The sequence below is a fragment of the Macaca fascicularis genome, chromosome 2 (assembly GCF_037993035.2).
Source record: "Macaca fascicularis isolate 582-1 chromosome 2, T2T-MFA8v1.1".
NCBI classification, from domain to species: Eukaryota; Metazoa; Chordata; class Mammalia; order Primates; family Cercopithecidae; genus Macaca; species Macaca fascicularis.
Window position 1 is genome coordinate 97,569,038 of NC_088376.1, and position 18,218 is coordinate 97,587,255.

Below are 18,218 nucleotides of genomic sequence, written 5' to 3' on the forward strand. Positions count from 1 at the left end.
TTCTGAGTAACATGATAAAATCTCTCACCATTCTGCTCCATCCTTTGTGGGACATGAATCATCCCTTCATTTTTATTTTATTTTTTAAACAGAGTAGAGTCTTGCTCTGTCTCACCCAGGCTGGAGTACAGTGGTGCAATCTCAGCTCACTACAGCCTCTGCCTCCGGGATTCAAGTGATTCTCCTGCCTCAGCCTCCCGAGTAGCTAGGACTACAGGTGCCTGCCACCATGCTTGGCTAATTTTTGTATTTTTAGTAGAGACGGGGTTTCACCATGGTGGCCAGGCTGGTCTTGAACTCCTGACCTCGCGATCCACCCGCCTCGGCCTCCCAAAGTGCTGGGATTACAGGCGTGAGCCACCGTGCCTGGCCTGCAATTATTTTTATTCTTAGAATACATCCCACTAGAGATTCTCAATGAAAATACTGTTTTTAAAATCAAAATACTTTTTTCTCTGATTATGCTGTCAACTTGATACACGGTTGGATTCTTTTTTTTTTTTTTTTTTTTTTTTAAGTATTTAGGGATTTGCTTTTTGCTTTTGTTTTGTAGTTCTGAAAAATAAACACCAGCTCAAGAGCAAAAACTACCCAAATGCATTCACAGTAGTTTTGTTGGCTTCACCCTGTTTCTTACCCTGTGTAGGTAATGTTTTCTTCCTCTTTTGGGATACAGGGTCTTACTCTGTTTCCTGTGTTGGAGTGCAGCGGCATGATTTCAGGTCACTGCAGCCTTGACTTCCTGGGCTCAGGCAATCCTCCCACCTCTGCCCCCCAAGTAGCTGGGACTACAGGCATGCGCCATCACATCTGGCTAATTTTTGTATTTTTAGTAGAGACGGGGTTTCACCATGTTGGCCAGGCTGGCCTCGAATTCCTGACCTCCAAGTGATCCACCCACCTTGGCCTCCCAAAGTGCTGGGATTACAGGTGTGAGCCACCAGCCCCCCCCCAAAAAAAAAAACTATTGAAATAAAAATAATTATTTAAAAAATTAGCCAGGTGTGGTGGTGCATGGCTGTAGTCCCAGCTACTCAGGAGGCTGAGGTGGGAAGATTGCTTGAGCCCAGGAGGTTGAGGCTGCAGTGAGCCATGACTGTGCCACTGCACTCCAGCCTGGGCAAGAGAGGAAGAACCTTTGTCCAAAGGGAAAAAAAAAAAATAATGTAATTTTGTCTCTCAGGTTTTCCCGTCATGCCAGCTGTTTCTGAGACAGCAAGAGCTGTTAAGAACACTCAATTAGGGTTTCCAGAGACAATGACTTTCTGTGGCTGATATGAGCTAGATTAGAAAAATGGGCTGGGCACGGTGGCTCATGCCTGTAATCCCAGCACTTTGGGAGGCCAAGGCAGGCAGATCACTTGGAGGTCAGGAATGGTGACCAGCCTGGCCAACATGGTGAAACCCCATCTCTACTAATAGTACAAAAATAAGCCGGGCATGGTGGCGGGCGCCTGTAATCCCAGCTACTTGGGAAGCTGAGGCAGGAGAATCATTGAACTTGAGAGGCGGATGTTGCACTGAGCCGTGATCACGCCACTGCACTCCATCCCCGGTGACAGGGCGAGATTCCATCTCAAGGAAAAAAAAAAAAAAAAAAAACAGAAAATGAACCTGTATGGGATGCATCTTCAATTTTTGTTCATCATCTTAGGGGGAGTGAAGGGAGGAAATAAAGGGCAGCAGCAGGAACTGACAGTGAACTTCTGGGGAATTTGCTAGCCGTGTTGTTAGTCATGGTAGTAGGCCAAAAAGGCTCCAGGAGGCCCCAAGGCACAGAAGTTTGGATGCCCATATGATTTAGGCAGGTTTCTAGCCATCTGGAATTGTGGGCTCCCTTCATAATAGAAACATGGAGATACCTCTGTGGCCCACATCCTTCCCCAGAGAGGTAGGGATAAGACTAGGCCAAATTTTTTTCATAGTCTTCAAGTCCTTCTCCCTTCTCTGTCTACTCAGCCATTTGAATCCCAATTGGTGCAAGGTTATTGGTCTTCCCTGCCTGTCCTCAGCAGCCCAGCGTTCTCTCTCACCCGTGCCTCCCGTCACTGTCAAGATGCTGTCTTCCTGTCTACAGCTCATCCTTTGCTTTGGTTCTTCGTTGAAACTCCTCCAAACGTCTATCAATTCTCCTTTTCTCATATTTTAAATTCTCTATGCTGGAATCCTCTTCTGATCTACAGCCAGCCTGTATCAGTCCTTCCTTTCCAGAGCTCCATGTTCGAGGAACCAAGAATGGCACCGGTCAGAGCTAGAGGGTGGGGGGATGAACAGGACAAAAGGGATGTTCAGGCTTAGATTAACAGACCGCTACGCATCATAGATTTTCAGGGGATTCAATCTAAGGTGGTAGGAAGGGGCTTTTGGAGTGATGTTCGCTAATGAATAAAAACCTTCGTAGTTAAGCTAAATCTCCATTTAACAACTACTATTTTAGTGTAAAATCATGTGCAGTTAGGACTTTCTGGGATGTCAGACTGTCATGTCAAGACTGGGATTTATAGCTGAAGAAATTGATTGTGGTGGTCTGAGCCCACATGTGAACAGTTCATCAGAGCCCAGTTCACATACATGAAACTTCTTACTCACTGTAAGGTGGAACAGGCCGCCGTCCTGTAAAGGATGGTCTCATGCTGGTGCTGCCCTCAGAAAACTCAAGAGTTGAACCCAGTTGCAAAATAATCCAGGGTTCCCTGGAAATGGGCTGCTGGGAGAAAAGTCCTTGCTTAGGAACAAAGCGAGCTGGTCTTGTACCTGTCTTCTGCCTCTTCTTGTGGTCCCCCCTTCATTTCTGCAGGCCTAGGACACTTTAGGGGTGCTTCATGCAAGGGCAAGTCGGGCATCATGTCAGCACCCTTTTCTCTTGTCTTTCTTGCACATATTCATAGACAAATGGTTTGGAAATGGGCACTTTAAAAGTGAAACCTGAAATTCTGTCACCTGTAATACGGGTCAAACAATGAAATCTGATAGGTGGAGTCAAAGGGGTCCACTTTTGGAGGTTCTTGTGTCACTTCTCCCCCTCCCAGATGTCCTCCTCATCCTGAGAGTCATCACCAAGTTCTTGGGCCTATACTTAAAGCCCTTCCTTTAAAGATGTGCTGTTCTAGGACGGGTGCAGTGACTCACGCCTGTAATCCCAGTACTTTGGGAGGCCGAGGTGGGAGGATCGCCTGAGGTCAGGAGTTCGAGACCAGCTTGGCCAACATGGTGAAACCCCATCTCTACTAAAAATACAAAATTAGCCGGGCGTGGTGGTGCATGCCTGTAATCCCAGCTACTGGGGAGTCTGAAGCAGGAGAATCACTTCAACCCAGGAGGCAGAGGTTGCAGTGAACCGAGATCGCACCACTGTACTCCAGTCTGGGCAAAAAAAGTGAAACTCCACTCAAAAAAAAAAAAAAAAAAAAAAAGTGCTGTTTCTACCAGGTGCAGTGGCTCAAGCCTGTAATCCCAGCACTTTGGGAGACTGAGTCAGGTGGGTAACCTGAGGTCAGGAGTTGGAGACTAGCCTGGCCAACATGGTGAAACCCTGTTTCTACTAAAAATACAAAAATGAGCCAAGCGTGGTAGCAGGTGCCTGTAATCCCAGCTACTCGGGAAGCTGAGGCAGGAGAATTGCTTGAACTGGGGAAACGGAGGTTGCAGCGAGCCGAGATCGCGCCACTGCACTCCAGCCTGGGCAACAGAGCGAGACACTGTCTCAAAAAAAAAGAACAAAAAAAAAACAAAAAAAAAAACAGAAAAGTGTTCTTGCTCATTTGACATGGATACCTCAATTAGGGAACACCTTTCAGTAATGACTGTGGCTGCCAAGAATCCCACAACTTCTCTTGGGCTGGCTGGCACCTATGGCTTATTTGTGAGAGCAGTGGGTTTGAGTCCTAAACAGGGGAGGGCGAAGGTGGAGCCACAGGTACAGGGGCTTCTACTGGCCACATGAAGGGCCAGGCTGTCCCTGTCCATCATGCCAACCACAGCAGTGAGAGTAACAGTAGGGCGAACAGCTGGACATCTCCATGCCATAAAACTTCAAAAGTCAAGTCAGCATCACTGAAATTGGAAATAATGAGAAAATGAGTGAGGACATCAGTGAGGAACACATTTTACACGGTATACGGGGAATGTGGCTACTCTGGAATCCCATCAGTTCACCGTCATCTGCCCCCATGTGCCCTGAACTGTCATCCCAAAAAGCTGAACTGGCTATCTTTGGCAGTCAGTGTTAACTCTGTATTCCTCAGATCACTTGGACGTATGGCAGCCATCTCTCGTAGGCTCTCCAAGTCTATGAACATAAGCTTATAAATGGAGCAGGGCTTTTCTCGTCCAATCTTTGCACAGCATGTTGGTGGCAGTGCCAGGTAGAGCACCCACTCCTCAGTCCAAGGCTGATCCTGCCCTTCTGACCTCCCAGAATACAGGCATTCCCTGTTTATTGAACTTGGCTTTATTGCACTTGAAGACACTGCAGTTTTTACAAATTGTACATTTGTAACAACCTTGTGTAAGTCTATTGGCATTTTCCCAACAACATGCTCACTTTGTATCTCTGGGTCACATTTTGGTAATTCTTGCAATATTTATTTCCAACTTTTTCATTATATTAACTATTATGGTGATCTATGATCAGTAATCTCTTATATCACTTTCATAATTCAGCACCACAAACCATGCCCACGTGGCAAAAAACCTATAATTTGTGTGAGTTCTGACTGCTTCACTGACCTGCCATTCCCCATCTCTTTCCCTTTCCTCCGGCCTTCCTATTCTCTAAGAAACAATATTGGAACAGGCCACTTAATAACCTTGTAATGGCCTCTTAATGTTCAAGTGAAAGGAAGGGTTACACATCTTTTGTTTTAAATGGAAAGCAAGAAAAGTGATTAAGCTTACTGAGGAAAGCATGTTGATAGTTACGACAGGCTGACAGCTAGGCCTTCTGTGCCAAACAGCCAAATGAATACAAAGGAAAAGTTCTTGACGGAAATTAAAAGTGCTACTCCAGTGAACCAGGAACAGTAAGAAAGTGAAACACCCTTACTGCTGATAGGGAGAAAGTTTGAGTGATCTGGATAGAAAATGAAACCAGTCACAAGATTCCCTTAAGCCAAAGCCTAGTCCAGAGCAAGGCCCTAACTCTCTTCAATGGTTGGTTCATGAGGTTTAAGGACAGAAGCCACATGTAATACAAAAGTGCAAGGTGAAGCAGCGGGAGCTGCTGGAGAAGCTGCAGCAGTTATCTGAAAGATCTAAGATCATTGATGAAGGTGGCTACACCAAACAACAGATGTTCAATGTTGATCAAACAGCCTTCTATAAGAAGAAGATGTCATCTAGGACTTTTATAGCTAAAGCAGAAAAGTCAATGTTTGGTTTCAGAGCTTCAAAGGAAGGCTGACTCTTAGGGGTTAATGCAACTGGTAACTGTTGAAGGCAATGCTCATTTACCATTCTAAAAATCCTAGGACCCCTAAGAATGATGCTAAATCTACTCTGCCTGTGCCCTAGAAATAGAGTAACAAAGCCTGGGTGCCAGCACATCTGTTTACAGCATAGTTTACTGAGTATTTTAAGCCCCCTATTGAGATTCAAATTATTACTGCTCACTGACAACGCCCCGGTCACCCAAGAGCTGTACAAGGAGATGAATGTCTTCATGTCAGCTAACGACATCCATTCTGTAGCCCATATATCAAAAGATAATTTCAAACTTCAAATCTTTTTTTTTTTTTTTTGAGACAGAATCTCACTTGGTTGCCCAGGCTGGAGTACACTGGCACAATCTTGGCTTACTGCAACCTCCACCTCCCAGGTCCAAGCAATTCTCCTGTCTCAGCCTCCCAAGCAGCTGGGATTACAAGCGTGCACCACCACGCCTGGCTAATTTTTGTATTTTTAGTGGAGACAGTGTTTCACCATGTTGACCAGGCTGGTCTCGAACTCCTGACCTCAGGTGATCTGCCTGCCGCAGCCTCCCAAAGTATTGGGATTACAGGCATGAGCCACTGCATCCAGTCTCAAATTTTTTTAAGATATAAATTTTTAAATAAATTGGCCAGGTGTGGTGGTTCATGCCTGTAATCCTAGCACTTTGGGAGGCCGAGGCAGGAGGATCACTTGAGGTCAGGAGTTCGAAACCAGCCTGGCCAACATGGTGAAACCCTGTCTCTATTAAAAATACAAAAAGTAGCCAGGCGTGATGGCAGGCACCTGTAATCCCAGCTACTTGGGAGGTTGAGGCAGGAGAATTCCTTGAACGTGGGAGGTGGAGGCTGCAGTGAGTCGAGATCAGGCCACTACACTCCAGCCTGGGTGACAGAGTGAGACTCCATCAAAAAAAAAAAAAAAAGTACATTTCATAAGGCTACAGCTGCCATAGATGATGATGATTCTGATGAATCTGGGCAAATTGAAAAGCCAGAAAGGATTCACCATTCTCGATGTCATTAAGAACATTTGTGATTCATGGAAGGAAGTAAAAATACCAACTTTAACAGGAGTTTGGAAGAAGTTGATTCCAACCCTCATGGATGACATTGAGGGTTCAAGACTTCAGTGGAGGAAGTAACTGCAGATGTGATGGAAACAGCAAGAGAACTAGAAGTGGAGCCTGAAGATGTGACCGAATTATACAATCTCATAATCAAACTTGAACAGATGGGCAGAGTTGCTTCTTATGGATGAGCAAAGAAAGTGGTTTCTTGAGATGGAATCTACTCCTGGTGAAGATGCTGTGAACATTGTTGGAAGGACAACAAAGGCTTTCGATTATTACATAAACTTAGCTGATGAAGCAGCGGCAGGGTTTGAGAGAACTGACTCCAATTTTGGGAGAAGTTCTGTGGATAAAGCACTATGTCAAACAGCATCGCATGCTACAGAGAAATATTTTGTGAAAGGAAGAGTCAATCGATGCCCCAAACTTCATTGTCTTATTTGAAGAAACCGCCACAGCCACCTGTACCTTCAGCAACCACCACCCTCATCGGTCGGCAGCCATCAACATTGAGGCAAAACTCTTCATGACCCAAAAGAGTACGACTTGCCTAAGGCTCAGATGATCATTAGCATTTTTAGCAATAAAGTATTTTTAATTAAGATATGTACACCGTCGGGCCTGGCGCGGTGGCTCACGCCTGTAATCCCAGCACTTTGGGAGGCCAAGGCAAGCAGATCACAAGACAGTCCTGGTTAACACGGTGAAGCCCCATCTCTACTAAAAACACAGAAAGTTGGCCAGGTGTGGTGGCACATGCCTGTAGTCACAGCTACTGGGGAGGCTGAGGCAGGACAATTGCTTGAACCCGGGAGGCGGAGGTGGCAGTGAACCGAGCTCGCGCCACTGCACTCCAGCCTGGGTGACAGAGCAAGACTGTCTCAAAAATAAAAAAAACACAAAAAATGTACAGTTTTAGAAATAATGCTATTGCACACTTAATATAGTGTAAACATAACTCACATGCTGTAGGACACTAAAACGTGTGTGACTCATTTTATTGCCAAGTTCGCTTTACTGTGGTGGTCTGGAACTGAACCTGCAACGTCCCTGAGGTATGCCTGCACTTAAAAGTGAGCTTCCCGTGGAGGCCTGAAGTGCCTCTTCCCAGAACTGTCGGGCATATTATCCTCCCCCTTTCCTCCACTTAGAAAGCAGCTTTGCCTGGCCAAGCTTGAAGTTCCTTAAGGATAGACTGGTCTTCCCTAGCTTGACATGCAGTCGATCCATCCCTCTAGCCCCGGGGTTCTGAAACTTCAGTGCACACAGCAATCACCCAGAAACCTTGCTGAAAAGGTTGCTGGGCCTCACCCCCAGGATTTCTGATTCAAGGTGGACCCCAAGAATCTACATTTCTAACAAGTTCCCAGGTGATAGCTGATGCTGCTGGTCTGGGGACTACACTTTGACCACCGATCTAGTTTAGCTTCTCCCAAAGACTTTCCTGGGAAAAACCAGCTTTCTCAGAGTAGCTGTGCAGATCCTGGTCATATTCGCCGCCTGCCTCCCCAGGTCCCTCAGTTAGGACTCAGCTGACACCTGGGATGAGGCAATGCTTACTTAGTAAAATAAAACACCAAGACACCAGGATCTTGTTAGCTGGATATATTTCTTTTTTTCTCTTTTTTTTTTCTTTTTTTTTTTTTTTTGTCACAGAACACTGTTTGCAGTAGAGGAAACTGGCATTGCAGTCTGGTGGTATAATGGCTTGTCCACATAAACCAGTACATGTTCATCCTTTAGCGCAAAAGCCCTAATGGCGCGTACCCTATGAAAATTCAGGACATCTCCAATATTCTCTCTCTCTGTTTTTCTTTGTCATCTTTTTTTTTTTTAAATAAACATTTTCAAGGTTTGTCCAAAAGAAGGCCATATAGGTTCTTGGCTAGCGGAAGACAATTCAGAACAGCTGTTGCACACTTGCACTGTCACCTTCTCCAGGCTGGCAGTTGATATCTTATTTTTTTTTCCAACTCATTTTTATTAAAAAAATAAAAAAATGCTCCAACTATCAGTTTTACAAAATCTCTAAGGGAAACACAAGAGCAAGGTGCTGAGGTAAAAAACACCTGAGGTAGCTTTTTCTGTGTGTTTTTCTCGTTAAAAAAATCTGTAAATTTAACGCCCTGGGCCAACAACCTTGGTAAATTTCTACTTTCCTCCACATTTTTTTTTTTTTAAGAAAGAAATCATTTTGCTGAATATTGATGGCTTATACACCAAAATGCAAAAAGACAAAATACATTCTTTCATTGTGGAATTTTTTCTTTGTTTGGTTGACTGGTTGGTTTGATGGGTTCCTGTTTTCCTCTTCCAAAACGCTAGGACAAGTACCATTGACTCTTGTTCTTTTGAGTAACCAAGTGTAAGCTGAGGCTGGTTTGTGTGTTTCGCTTTTGTTCCTTTTGTGTGATGTGATACTCAGAGCACTGCTTTGCCTGGGTAGAGGGGGTGCATAGATACGGGATTGAGATGGAGGGATGAGGGAATTCAAAAGAATGGAGATGGAGAAGAAGGGGAGGGGAGGGAGGGGAGAGATAAACAGAGAGAGACAGAGAATTATATAGCAGTATGCAAAAAACCAGTTTAAAACCTGTGAAGCAAAGAGAAATGGGTGTATGAGCTAGACAGGCATGAGGAGTGACAGAGTTTCCTCTTCAAGGAGACGGTATCCCTTCTGTTGACATACACAGGTGATCCAGAACTGCGTGAGTGTCCTTCCGACGGGATTTCCCTCTGGGTGAATTTCGTGTGGGTGGCCTCAAAGCTCCTCTCTACACCGTGAGACCTCCCAAAGAAAGACTTTATTCTTTAAAGTCTAGAAAAGCCTGCTTTCTCTTTAAAAAGAAAAAAAATTAATAATTGATTAAGAATTGGAGTTAGTTGAGTTATCTGATATATTATTTCTAAAATATATTACTGCTGCAGGCACCCTGTGTAACCCACAGGCCACATATCTTAACATCTTCCCCTTCTAATATGTACACACATGTACAGAGACGATTTGCCACAAAAAAAGGGTGTGCATTTTGCTTGGCTTTGAACACGTTCACCTATGTTAGTTCAACTAAAAGGGATAGCGTCGTGGGAGTTAAGGAGAGATCCGAGTGGATGGTGAAGTGGATGGTGAAGCCTGCAGAAGCCCTGCGGGGCGGGAGGCGGCCCGGTGGTTCTGGCAAACCTGGCTGACCTTCCCCACCCCTCCTCGGCCCCTGGGATTCTCGGGGGCCTCTGCAGAGTCCCTGGCCGCCTCCGCAGACTTCTCATTCCTCAGATGGTCTTTGGTTTGCTCCCGATCTGGCTGGCTGTGTTTGGTCTCATTCTGTCAGGTGTTGGAAGGGCTACATTCATCCGTTGTTTTGCTGGTGCCTGTGGGAGCCTCACTTGCTGCGCTGTGAGGCGACTCCCTGAGGGTATTTCTGCTCCTGCTGCTTCACCTGTTGTACAATTTCCCTGATCTTGCGCTGTGCAGTCTGCAGCAAGGGAGAGAAGGGAGAGGAAGGGACAGGGGAAAAAAGGAACCCAGTTCTGAGGACAAACGGCAGGGGAGGCTCTGGGGCTTAGGGAAGAAGGGTGGAATGCTCAGACAAGCGTCACCTACCCACTCCCGCACCTTACTCCGGGCCCTTTTCTGCCGCGAAGTAAGTGGCAGAGGCCCCCCACCAACTCCCACCCCAAGGTCCAGGGTAAGGGGATGGGACTTCGGCAGCCTCCAGTTCACTGCTGGATGGACAGGCCAGGAAGCAGAAGCAGGCAGCCGGCAACAGGGGGCTGTGCAGAGTCAGATGCTACACTTGGGCTCCCATGCTGGTCCTACCCCCGTTCTACAGTGGCTAGAAGGGCATGAGTGTGATGGACAGGGGAGGGAGGGAGGAACTGAACCCAGATGCTCTACCCTGAACAGCTGGAGCACACACATGAACCCCCACCTGTCCCCTCACCCAGCCCAGCACTGTGCCTGCAGGCAGCTCCCTGGCAGACTGAATTCCTGTAGGAACTGGCTGTTCAGACACATTCCCAGGTCACCGAGGAGCTGAGCGGAGCGGGGAGACAGCAGACAAGGGGCGTGGCCAGGGACTCTGACTGCAGAAGACCCAAGTGAGAATTTTGAAGGGCACTGGGGGGGGTGTGTGTGTGGGTGGCAGGGGAACCACAGTGTGGCAGGTGCCCTTTCCTGGACCATCAGTCTCTTGGCACAGGCACAGGCATTGGGAGAGCAGGCTGACAGCTTAGACAAACCTTCAGTGTCTGCTTACACCAAGTACACCGTTTGTCTTCACTAATTCAGGACAAAGAGCAGGAATGCTGTCTTCCAAAACTCAGTTTACAAAAGCACCAAAGAGAAAGTGGCCAGGTGCTGGCCTTTCCCAGTGAAAGAGAAGCAGCTGTGTGGAGGTGCAGTATTTTGACAGGGTGGGTTGCGGTGAGACGGAAGAGGAGGAGAGAGAAATGAGAAACGAGGCTCTCTTGCCATGAGCATATAGCCTTTCACAGTAAGTGTTCAGGCTTTGGGGGAGGAATCCAGAGGGTGGGCTTGCCTGGTTCCCAGGCTGGCACTGGGGCCTGAGGAGAGAGGGTGAGGGAAGCTGAGACCATGCCCTTAAGCATTGCAGGGGGCTTGGAACCTGCTTGGCTTTGCTTAAGGGCTTAACTCTCCACTCTCCCTCAAGCTCCTGGCATACATACCTTGGGGATGACAGTGGAGAGAAGTGTGAAACAACATCCCTGCCCTGGGGGCCATCCCTGAAGAGCCAGGAAGAACCAGGGAGAGGTTCCATCTTGGCAGGGATTGGTGCTCAGGGCTGTGGCCACCTGACAGGCCATGAGTAGCTTAGCAGAGAACTGAAAAGAGACTTGCAGGAGAGACGGGGCCCTCACAGCACAGTACCTGGCTAGCAAAGAAGTGCCCGATAATTCTGACGATCACTTCCTCATTTTCATCTGGCGTTTGGTCACGAGGCACGATGACTTCCGCACTGGTTAAGTTCTGCAGTTCATTCACCTGTGAAGGGAGAAAAGGCAATGGGTTGGATAGGTTCCCTGCCCGTCAGCATGGTGGGCTCAGGACGGAGTGGAAGAGGTGGAGTAGGGGAAGGAGGACACCCCTGGGGGCTCCTCTGCCCCTGGGCACATGGGGCCATGTTGGTTGGGCCCTGCCAGGCTCAGTGACAGGGAGAGGGAGTCCAGCCACGGACTCCTGGGGCTGCTTCTGAGACAAAGTTCTCTTCTTCTGGAGTTCCCATCAGTGCAGGCCTGCCCATGCTCACAGAGACCCCAGGCTTTCCCATAACCCCCACTCCCCATCCCTACCCTGTAAGATCATTACTCCTGGACATGCTCTCCTGGGTGCTGACCACGAGCCCAAACCTCCACTTGGTTAACTGTCCCTGCAAATCAGCCCTGCTGTTCCCTCCTCCTCGTTTTCACTCCTCCTGTGAACACAGTCTTGCTCATGTGTTCCTACCCTTGGATTGTTGTCCTCTCTCCCAGCCACTGGATCCCACCCCAGGCCCACCTCCACGAAGCCTCCAGCCCATGCTGAGCTTCCTGTGTCTCCAACCACTGCCTGCATTGTTTCTCCTCCCCGCTGCCTCACTGGGCCTGCTTCCCATCAGGACTGCACGCTTCCCGAGGGCTTGGACCCCATCCTCTGGCCCTCTGGCCTGATGCCGAGCTCACAGGATGGTTCAGCATGTGCTTTAGGGGAAACCTGACAGTCTAGAGGATGCAGAGAATTCAGTGACTGGTTCTGAAATAGCCAAACAGGACACCCAGGGGCTCGGGATTCTACTCCCTGCTGATCCGTCTTTCTTTTGCCTCCTACATTCCAGCTCCACCTAAAGCGCAGTGTGTGCCCTGGAAGGCCGACTGCATTCTGGAGACAGGGAATCTTCTGATTCCACACTGCTTCATTCTTTCGTATAAAGCTGACTCATTATATCTAGAACTTGGTTTTGAATTCCTTTTAAGAGTTTCTATGTAAAGAGCTTTACAGCTGGGTGCAGTGGCTCATGCCTGTAATCCCAGCACTTTGGGAGGCTGAGGTGGGGGGATCACCTGAGGTCAGGAGTTTGAGACCAACCTGACCTGACCAAAATGGTGAAACCCCATCTATACTAAAAATATAAAACATTAGCTGGGCGTGGTGGCGAGTGCCTGCAGTCCCAGCTACTGGGGAGGCCGAGGCAGGAGAATCACTTGAACCGGGGAGGTGGAGGTTGCAGTGAGCAGAGATGGCGGCACTGCACTCCAGCCTGGGTGACAAGAGCGAAACTCTGTCTCAAAAAAAAAAAAAAAAAAAAAAGCTTTACAAAAACAGCAAATCACACACATATACATATATATACGTACATACACAGGACTCAAGAGCCCCCTGCAAGTTCCTGCCACCCAACACTGCTACTTTGCCAGGCAGCCTGCACTAGGTTCTACTGGAACTTCCCAGTGTTCATCTCCCCACCCAGGTAAGTCACATTCCAGAACATACCTGGGTCTACAGACCACCTGCTCATTCCCACAAGCTTCAGAGTTAATGCTCTGGCACTTTTCAAACTACACTGCGTTTGTTACTGTCACCTTCTGGTAGAAAATGTAGATGATCTTTTAAAAAACGATTTCCTCCTTGCCCACCATCCTACTGCTAAACTAGCTCCCCTACAGCCATGTTTGGGAAACAGCCAGAAGCTGGAGCCTGTGGAGGGAGAGTTAGGGACTGGGGGCATCTGTCAGGAGGGCTGAGAGTCAGGAGAGAGTGCAGGGCACAGGCCTGAGTGAAATCCAGGGAAGGGGTGGTCTGCCAAGCGGGTTAGCATCTCTCTCGGTGGGACTCCCCCCTTTCCTATTTAATGGCTGCTACGTGTGAGTATAAAGAAGGGGACAGAAGACAGCCTTTCTGTTTTCGGGGAGTGGAGACCTTCATTTACCCTGGAGCCAAGATGGGTATTACTGGGCACAGGAACGTGGTGTTTTTGGTGCTGGGCTTATAGCACCATGGACTGGGGGCCCTAAGTTGTGGAGTGAAGCTGATGACACTTTTGTTCTTGGGATCCTCATGCCTCAAAGGGCTCAGATGCCAGGAGAGCCTGAGTTTGTCTGCCAAAGACCCTGACTACATTGGGAAAGAAGGCACCAAATGGGAGACTGAGGGAACTCGGGCAAGGCCAGAGCGGGGAATCCAGCCCAGGTGATGAAGCGGAGCACACTTACGGTCTTGCCACCTTTGCCAATCACCCGGCCAGCTGTGGAAGAGGGCACTCTGATATGGGCTTCCAGCTTCACTTCTTCTTTGGGGTTAAAGAAGTTTTCCTCTTTCAGTTTCCCAAAGATCCGTCCCTGGGCCTGAGAGAGCAAGACATGACTAATGACTCTCAGTCAGCCAGCAGCAGGCCACTTCCTCAGTGCTGCCAAGGGCACTGGAGAGCCCAGACAACGGGTCAGTCCCATTCCCACACTCCCTGGGACACACAGGAAGCTGTGCGCCCCAGCCTCTGCTCTCTCACAGACCCGGGGGGCGCTGCTCCCGCCACGTCCGATGGCTGCACTTTGAAAAATGTGCATGGGCATTCATGTTTTAGTGGTCTGCAGAAGACTGCCTCCTCTAGGAAGCTTTCTGTGTGTCAGGGCTAAGGGGATGGGTGAGGGGATGGAACTCTGTCTTATTTCCATATTATCACCTATAAATGTTTGCTTGATTGACTGAATTTGTTCAGGGGATTCTTAACTCCCATCACCACAGGGTCATAGCCCTGGTTAGTAAAGGATGGAGGTGATGGTGATGGTAATGGGATTTGAGGAGCCTGATGTTGCTTTTTTTAAATTAAAAAATTTTTTGATGGAGAACAGGGTCTTGCTCTGTGCCCAGGCTGGAGTACAGTGGCATGATCACAGTTCAAGTTTTCATTTTCTTTTAGAGATGAGGTCTCACTATGTTGCCCAGGTTGGTCTTGAACTCATGGCCTCAAGTGATCCTCCCACCTTGGCCTCCCAAAATGCTGGGATTACAGGTGTGTCACTACATTCAACATGATCTTTCTTTTTGATGTCTAACTCCAAAGGTAGAGGAGCCAAGAACCTATTTTCTTTTTATTTTTTTTTTAATGAAAAAGAACCACAGCTTACAACGTTCTTTTTTTTTTTTCTTTACTTAAAATACTGAGATATAACTTACATAATCTGAAAGTCACCATTTTAAAGTATACACTTCAGTCCAGGCATGGTGGCTCACACCTCTAATCCCAGCACTTTGGGAGGCCGAGGTGGGCAGACTGCTTGAGGCCAGGAGTTCAAGACTAGCCTGGTCATCATGGTGAAAACCCATCTCTACTAAAAATACAAAAATTAACCAGGTGTGTGGGCATGCGCTTGTAATTCCAGCTACTTGGGAGGCTGAGGCACGATAATCACTTGAACCCGAGAGATGGAGGTTGCAGTGAGTCGAGATGCCACCACTGCACTCCAGCCTGGGTGACACAGGGAGACTCCGTCTCAAAAAATAAAAACTAAAAAACAAAATAAAGTATCCATTTCAGTGGTATGTTGTGCAATCACTACCATTATCTACTCAAAACATTTCCATACCATTCCCCCAGATAAAAACCTCATACCTATTAGCAGTTAGTTCCAACTCCTCCTATTCTCTGGCAACTGCCAATCTACTTTCTGTCTCTATGGACTGACCTATTCTGGACATTTCATATAAATGAAATAATTTCATACATGGCCTTTATTTATTTTGAGACAGAATTGCTCTGTCACCCAGGCTAGAGTGCAATGGCATGATCACAGCTCACTGCAGCCTTGACCTTCTGAGTTCAAGTGATCCTCCTGCCTCAGCCTCCCAAGTAGGCTGGGACTACAAGTATATGCTACCACACCCACCTACTTTAAAATTTTTTTTGTAGAGATGGGGGTCTCGCTGTGTTGCCCAGGCTGGCCTCAAACTCCTGGGCTCAAGTAGTCCTCCTGCCTTGGCCTCCTCAAGTGTTGGGATTACAGGAATGAGCCTCCATACCTGGCTTATATAGGGCTTTTGCTGTCTGATTTCTTTTACTTCGTGAGATGGTCACCCATGTTGCACCATGCATCAGTACTTCATTCCTTTCTATGGCTGAATAACATTCTGTGAAATGGATATTCCACATGTTGTCCAATATTGAGTTGAAGCATTACTGGTTTTTGTTATCTTTTTCTTTTCATTAGAGATGAGGTCTTGCTATATTGCCCAGGCTGTTCTCAAACTCCTGGGCTCAAGGGATCCTCCTGCCTCTGCTTCCCGAGTAGCTGGAACTACAGGAGGATGCCACCACCTGCTGCCCCTGGCCGAGGCTATTGCTTTTGAGCAATTCCACATGTGTGAATTTCCTCTGCTCAGCTAAAGTTTAAATATCTTTAATGATAAGGATTGTACTTTTATAAATAAATACATGTTTCTCACTTTTAGAAAGCTCAAGTTATAATTTTCCTAGGGAAGAAAAAAAGGTAAAAACAAAACAAAGTAAAACACACCTCACCAAAGAACTTCCAACAAACCATGCTATTTCCCCTTACACCTGGTTAGTCCTCTGTGGCTTGAAGGGTAGAAATGACTAAATGAGCCGGAGACATCCATCCTCAGAACCAGGGCTAAGAGATGAGAGCTGCCAGAGGAGGTACCACTCGAACTGGGCACCGACAGATGATCGACTTTTCCACAGGAGGGAAGGGGAAGAGGGCTTCCCAGCAGAGGGCAAACGTGCAGAAGGAACAGCCAGGATGGAGGTGGGGACGACAGGGTGAGCCTGAGCCCAGTGGGCAGTAGCAGGGAGGAAAATGGAGGCTGGGCCTCCAAAGAAGAGCCTTGAATGTGCCTTTGAGGTGGCTGCTCTGTGCCCAGAGCCTGCAGGGCTAAGGTGGCCCTTGGCACTAACCTTGAACTGGGCTTCTGGCGGCCCGGTGATGATGACCATCCTTTCGCTGACGTCTGGGCCTTCTGCAGGGGCGATCTGTGGTTCACAGGAGAGGAAAACGCTGACGCTCGGCTGCATTCCCTAGCCCCTCTTTCAAGTCTAAGTGGACGGCAAGCACACCAACAGGAGAAATTCGGTCTTGCTTCTGCCGTTACCCCTGGCTCTGTCTGATGCCATGCTGCCTCCACCCTGGTCTTAGGAAGTCATGACTGTAATGCCCAGTATCAAATTTGGGTTTTTGGCCACCCAGGGAGAGTCAGACACAGGCCCGTAGTTACTGCCTGTCCCTGCCCCGAGCACCAACTGTGACGGGCCTCCTCTCACAGAGTCAAGTTTTAGGAAATAACCAGGGAGTCAAAAGCTCTAGGAAGAGGGACGTATAGGCTCTGCCAACCCACCTAGGGCCCAAAGGGAAGGAAGGGCAGGTCCACCAAGGTGTTAAATTGGAGTCGAGCTTGCAGCAAAGGTATCTCTGGTTCTAATTCTCAGCTCGCGGGGGTAGTCAGCTGCAAGTGACAATTGAGTTAGCGTATGTGTGGTCAGGACTGCTTCCTCCACGGCAAATGGGTCATAAGTAAAACAGCAGCAGAGCAGAAATGGGGGCACGTTGGTTCCAGTCTTGGTTCTGCAAATCCTCCAAATCCCTCCCCTTGCTGTGCCTCCATTCCCTCATCTGTGAAACATGGGGGCTGGGCCCGGCAAGCTCCAAATCTCCTCTTTTTTTTTTTTTTTTGAAACTGAGTCTCACTCTACCGCCCAGGCTGGAGTGCAGTGGCGTGATCTCAGCTCACTACAACCTCCACCTCCCAGGTTCAAGTGAGTCTCCTGCCTCAGCCTCCCAAGTAGCTGGGACTACAGGTATCCGCCACCACACCCAGCTAATTTTTGTATTTTTAGTAGAGATGGGGTTTCGCCATGTTGGCCAGGCTGGTCTCAAAGTCCTCCAAAGAAGAGCTCAAGTGACCTCAAGTGATCCGCCCACCTGGGCCTTCCAAAGGGCTGGGATTACAGGTGTGAGCCACTGCGCCCAGCCTCCTTCTCTTAGTTTCTGTGAGTTCAGGTTCTCTTGCCACACTACTCAAACCCTGGGCTGAACAGGCATTTTTGTTAGAGAGATCCTTGTTATATATTTGTTTCTGCATAGCCTGTTTTATTGCAAAAAACTTTAGCTAAAAATAAATACAAAATCAAAACTTATTAACACATTGTAGCAAAAGCCACACATTTCGTCATTCAAAGTAAAATGAGGCCAGGCGTACAGTTGCTCACACCTGTAATCCCCGCACTATGGGAGGCGGAGACGGACAGATCACCTGGGGTCAGGAGTTCGAGACCAGCCTGGCCAACATGGTGAAACCCCGTCTTTACTAAAAATACAAAAATTAGCCAGGTGTGGTGGCAAACACCTGTATTCCCAGCTACTTGAGAGGCTGAGGCAGGAGAATCACTTGAACCCAGGAGGTGGAGGTTGCAATGAGCCGAGATCAAACCACTGCACTCCAGCCTGGGTGACAGAGACTCCATCTTTAAAAAAAAAAAAAAAAAAAGGAAAATGAGTGCACACCAGGCATTTAGGAACGTAAGGATGAGCCCAGACTGAGGTCAGAACACACATCTCCTACGGTCCTCCACACCTGCCCCAGGTTGGCCGCAGATGCAGTTCTACGCTAAGATCAAATACGAAACAAGAAACATGGTCAATGACAGGGTCATCATGTTCTCAGGCAAAACCCAAGTAGCGGTTCAAGGGAGGTGCCATTCCTGAGACTAGGTCT

General features: G+C 47.9%; 1 protein-coding gene and 1 long non-coding RNA gene across 8 annotated transcripts in view; both read right to left on the bottom strand.

Moving 5' to 3' along the window:
- Positions 1-488: 488 nt before the first annotated feature.
- On the bottom strand, positions 489-3,415 carry LOC141409658 (uncharacterized). Its single transcript, XR_012430962.1, has 2 exons — positions 2,590-3,415; positions 489-2,251 (listed from the first exon to the last, which is right to left on the bottom strand). It is a non-coding gene; the product is annotated as an uncharacterized lncRNA (long non-coding RNA).
- A 4,674-nt stretch (positions 3,416-8,089) lies between these two features.
- IGF2BP2 (insulin like growth factor 2 mRNA binding protein 2) overlaps positions 8,090-18,218 on the bottom strand; it is a 190,128-nt gene continuing 179,999 nt past the window's right edge. For 5 of the 7 annotated variants that reach the window (XM_074031615.1, XM_065540333.2, XM_005546599.5 and 2 more), the window contains 4 exons: positions 16,405-16,479; positions 13,706-13,837; positions 11,388-11,501; positions 8,090-9,972 (listed from right to left, as the gene is read on the bottom strand). In XM_074031615.1, coding sequence (XP_073887716.1) covers positions 9,880-9,972; positions 11,388-11,501; positions 13,706-13,837; positions 16,405-16,479 — 414 coding nt within the window. In that variant the 3' untranslated portion in view covers positions 8,090-9,879. The remainder of the gene's footprint in view (positions 9,973-11,387; positions 11,502-13,705; positions 13,838-16,404; positions 16,480-18,218) is intronic. The other 2 variants (XM_074031612.1, XM_045386516.3) reach the window with 1 other exon arrangement.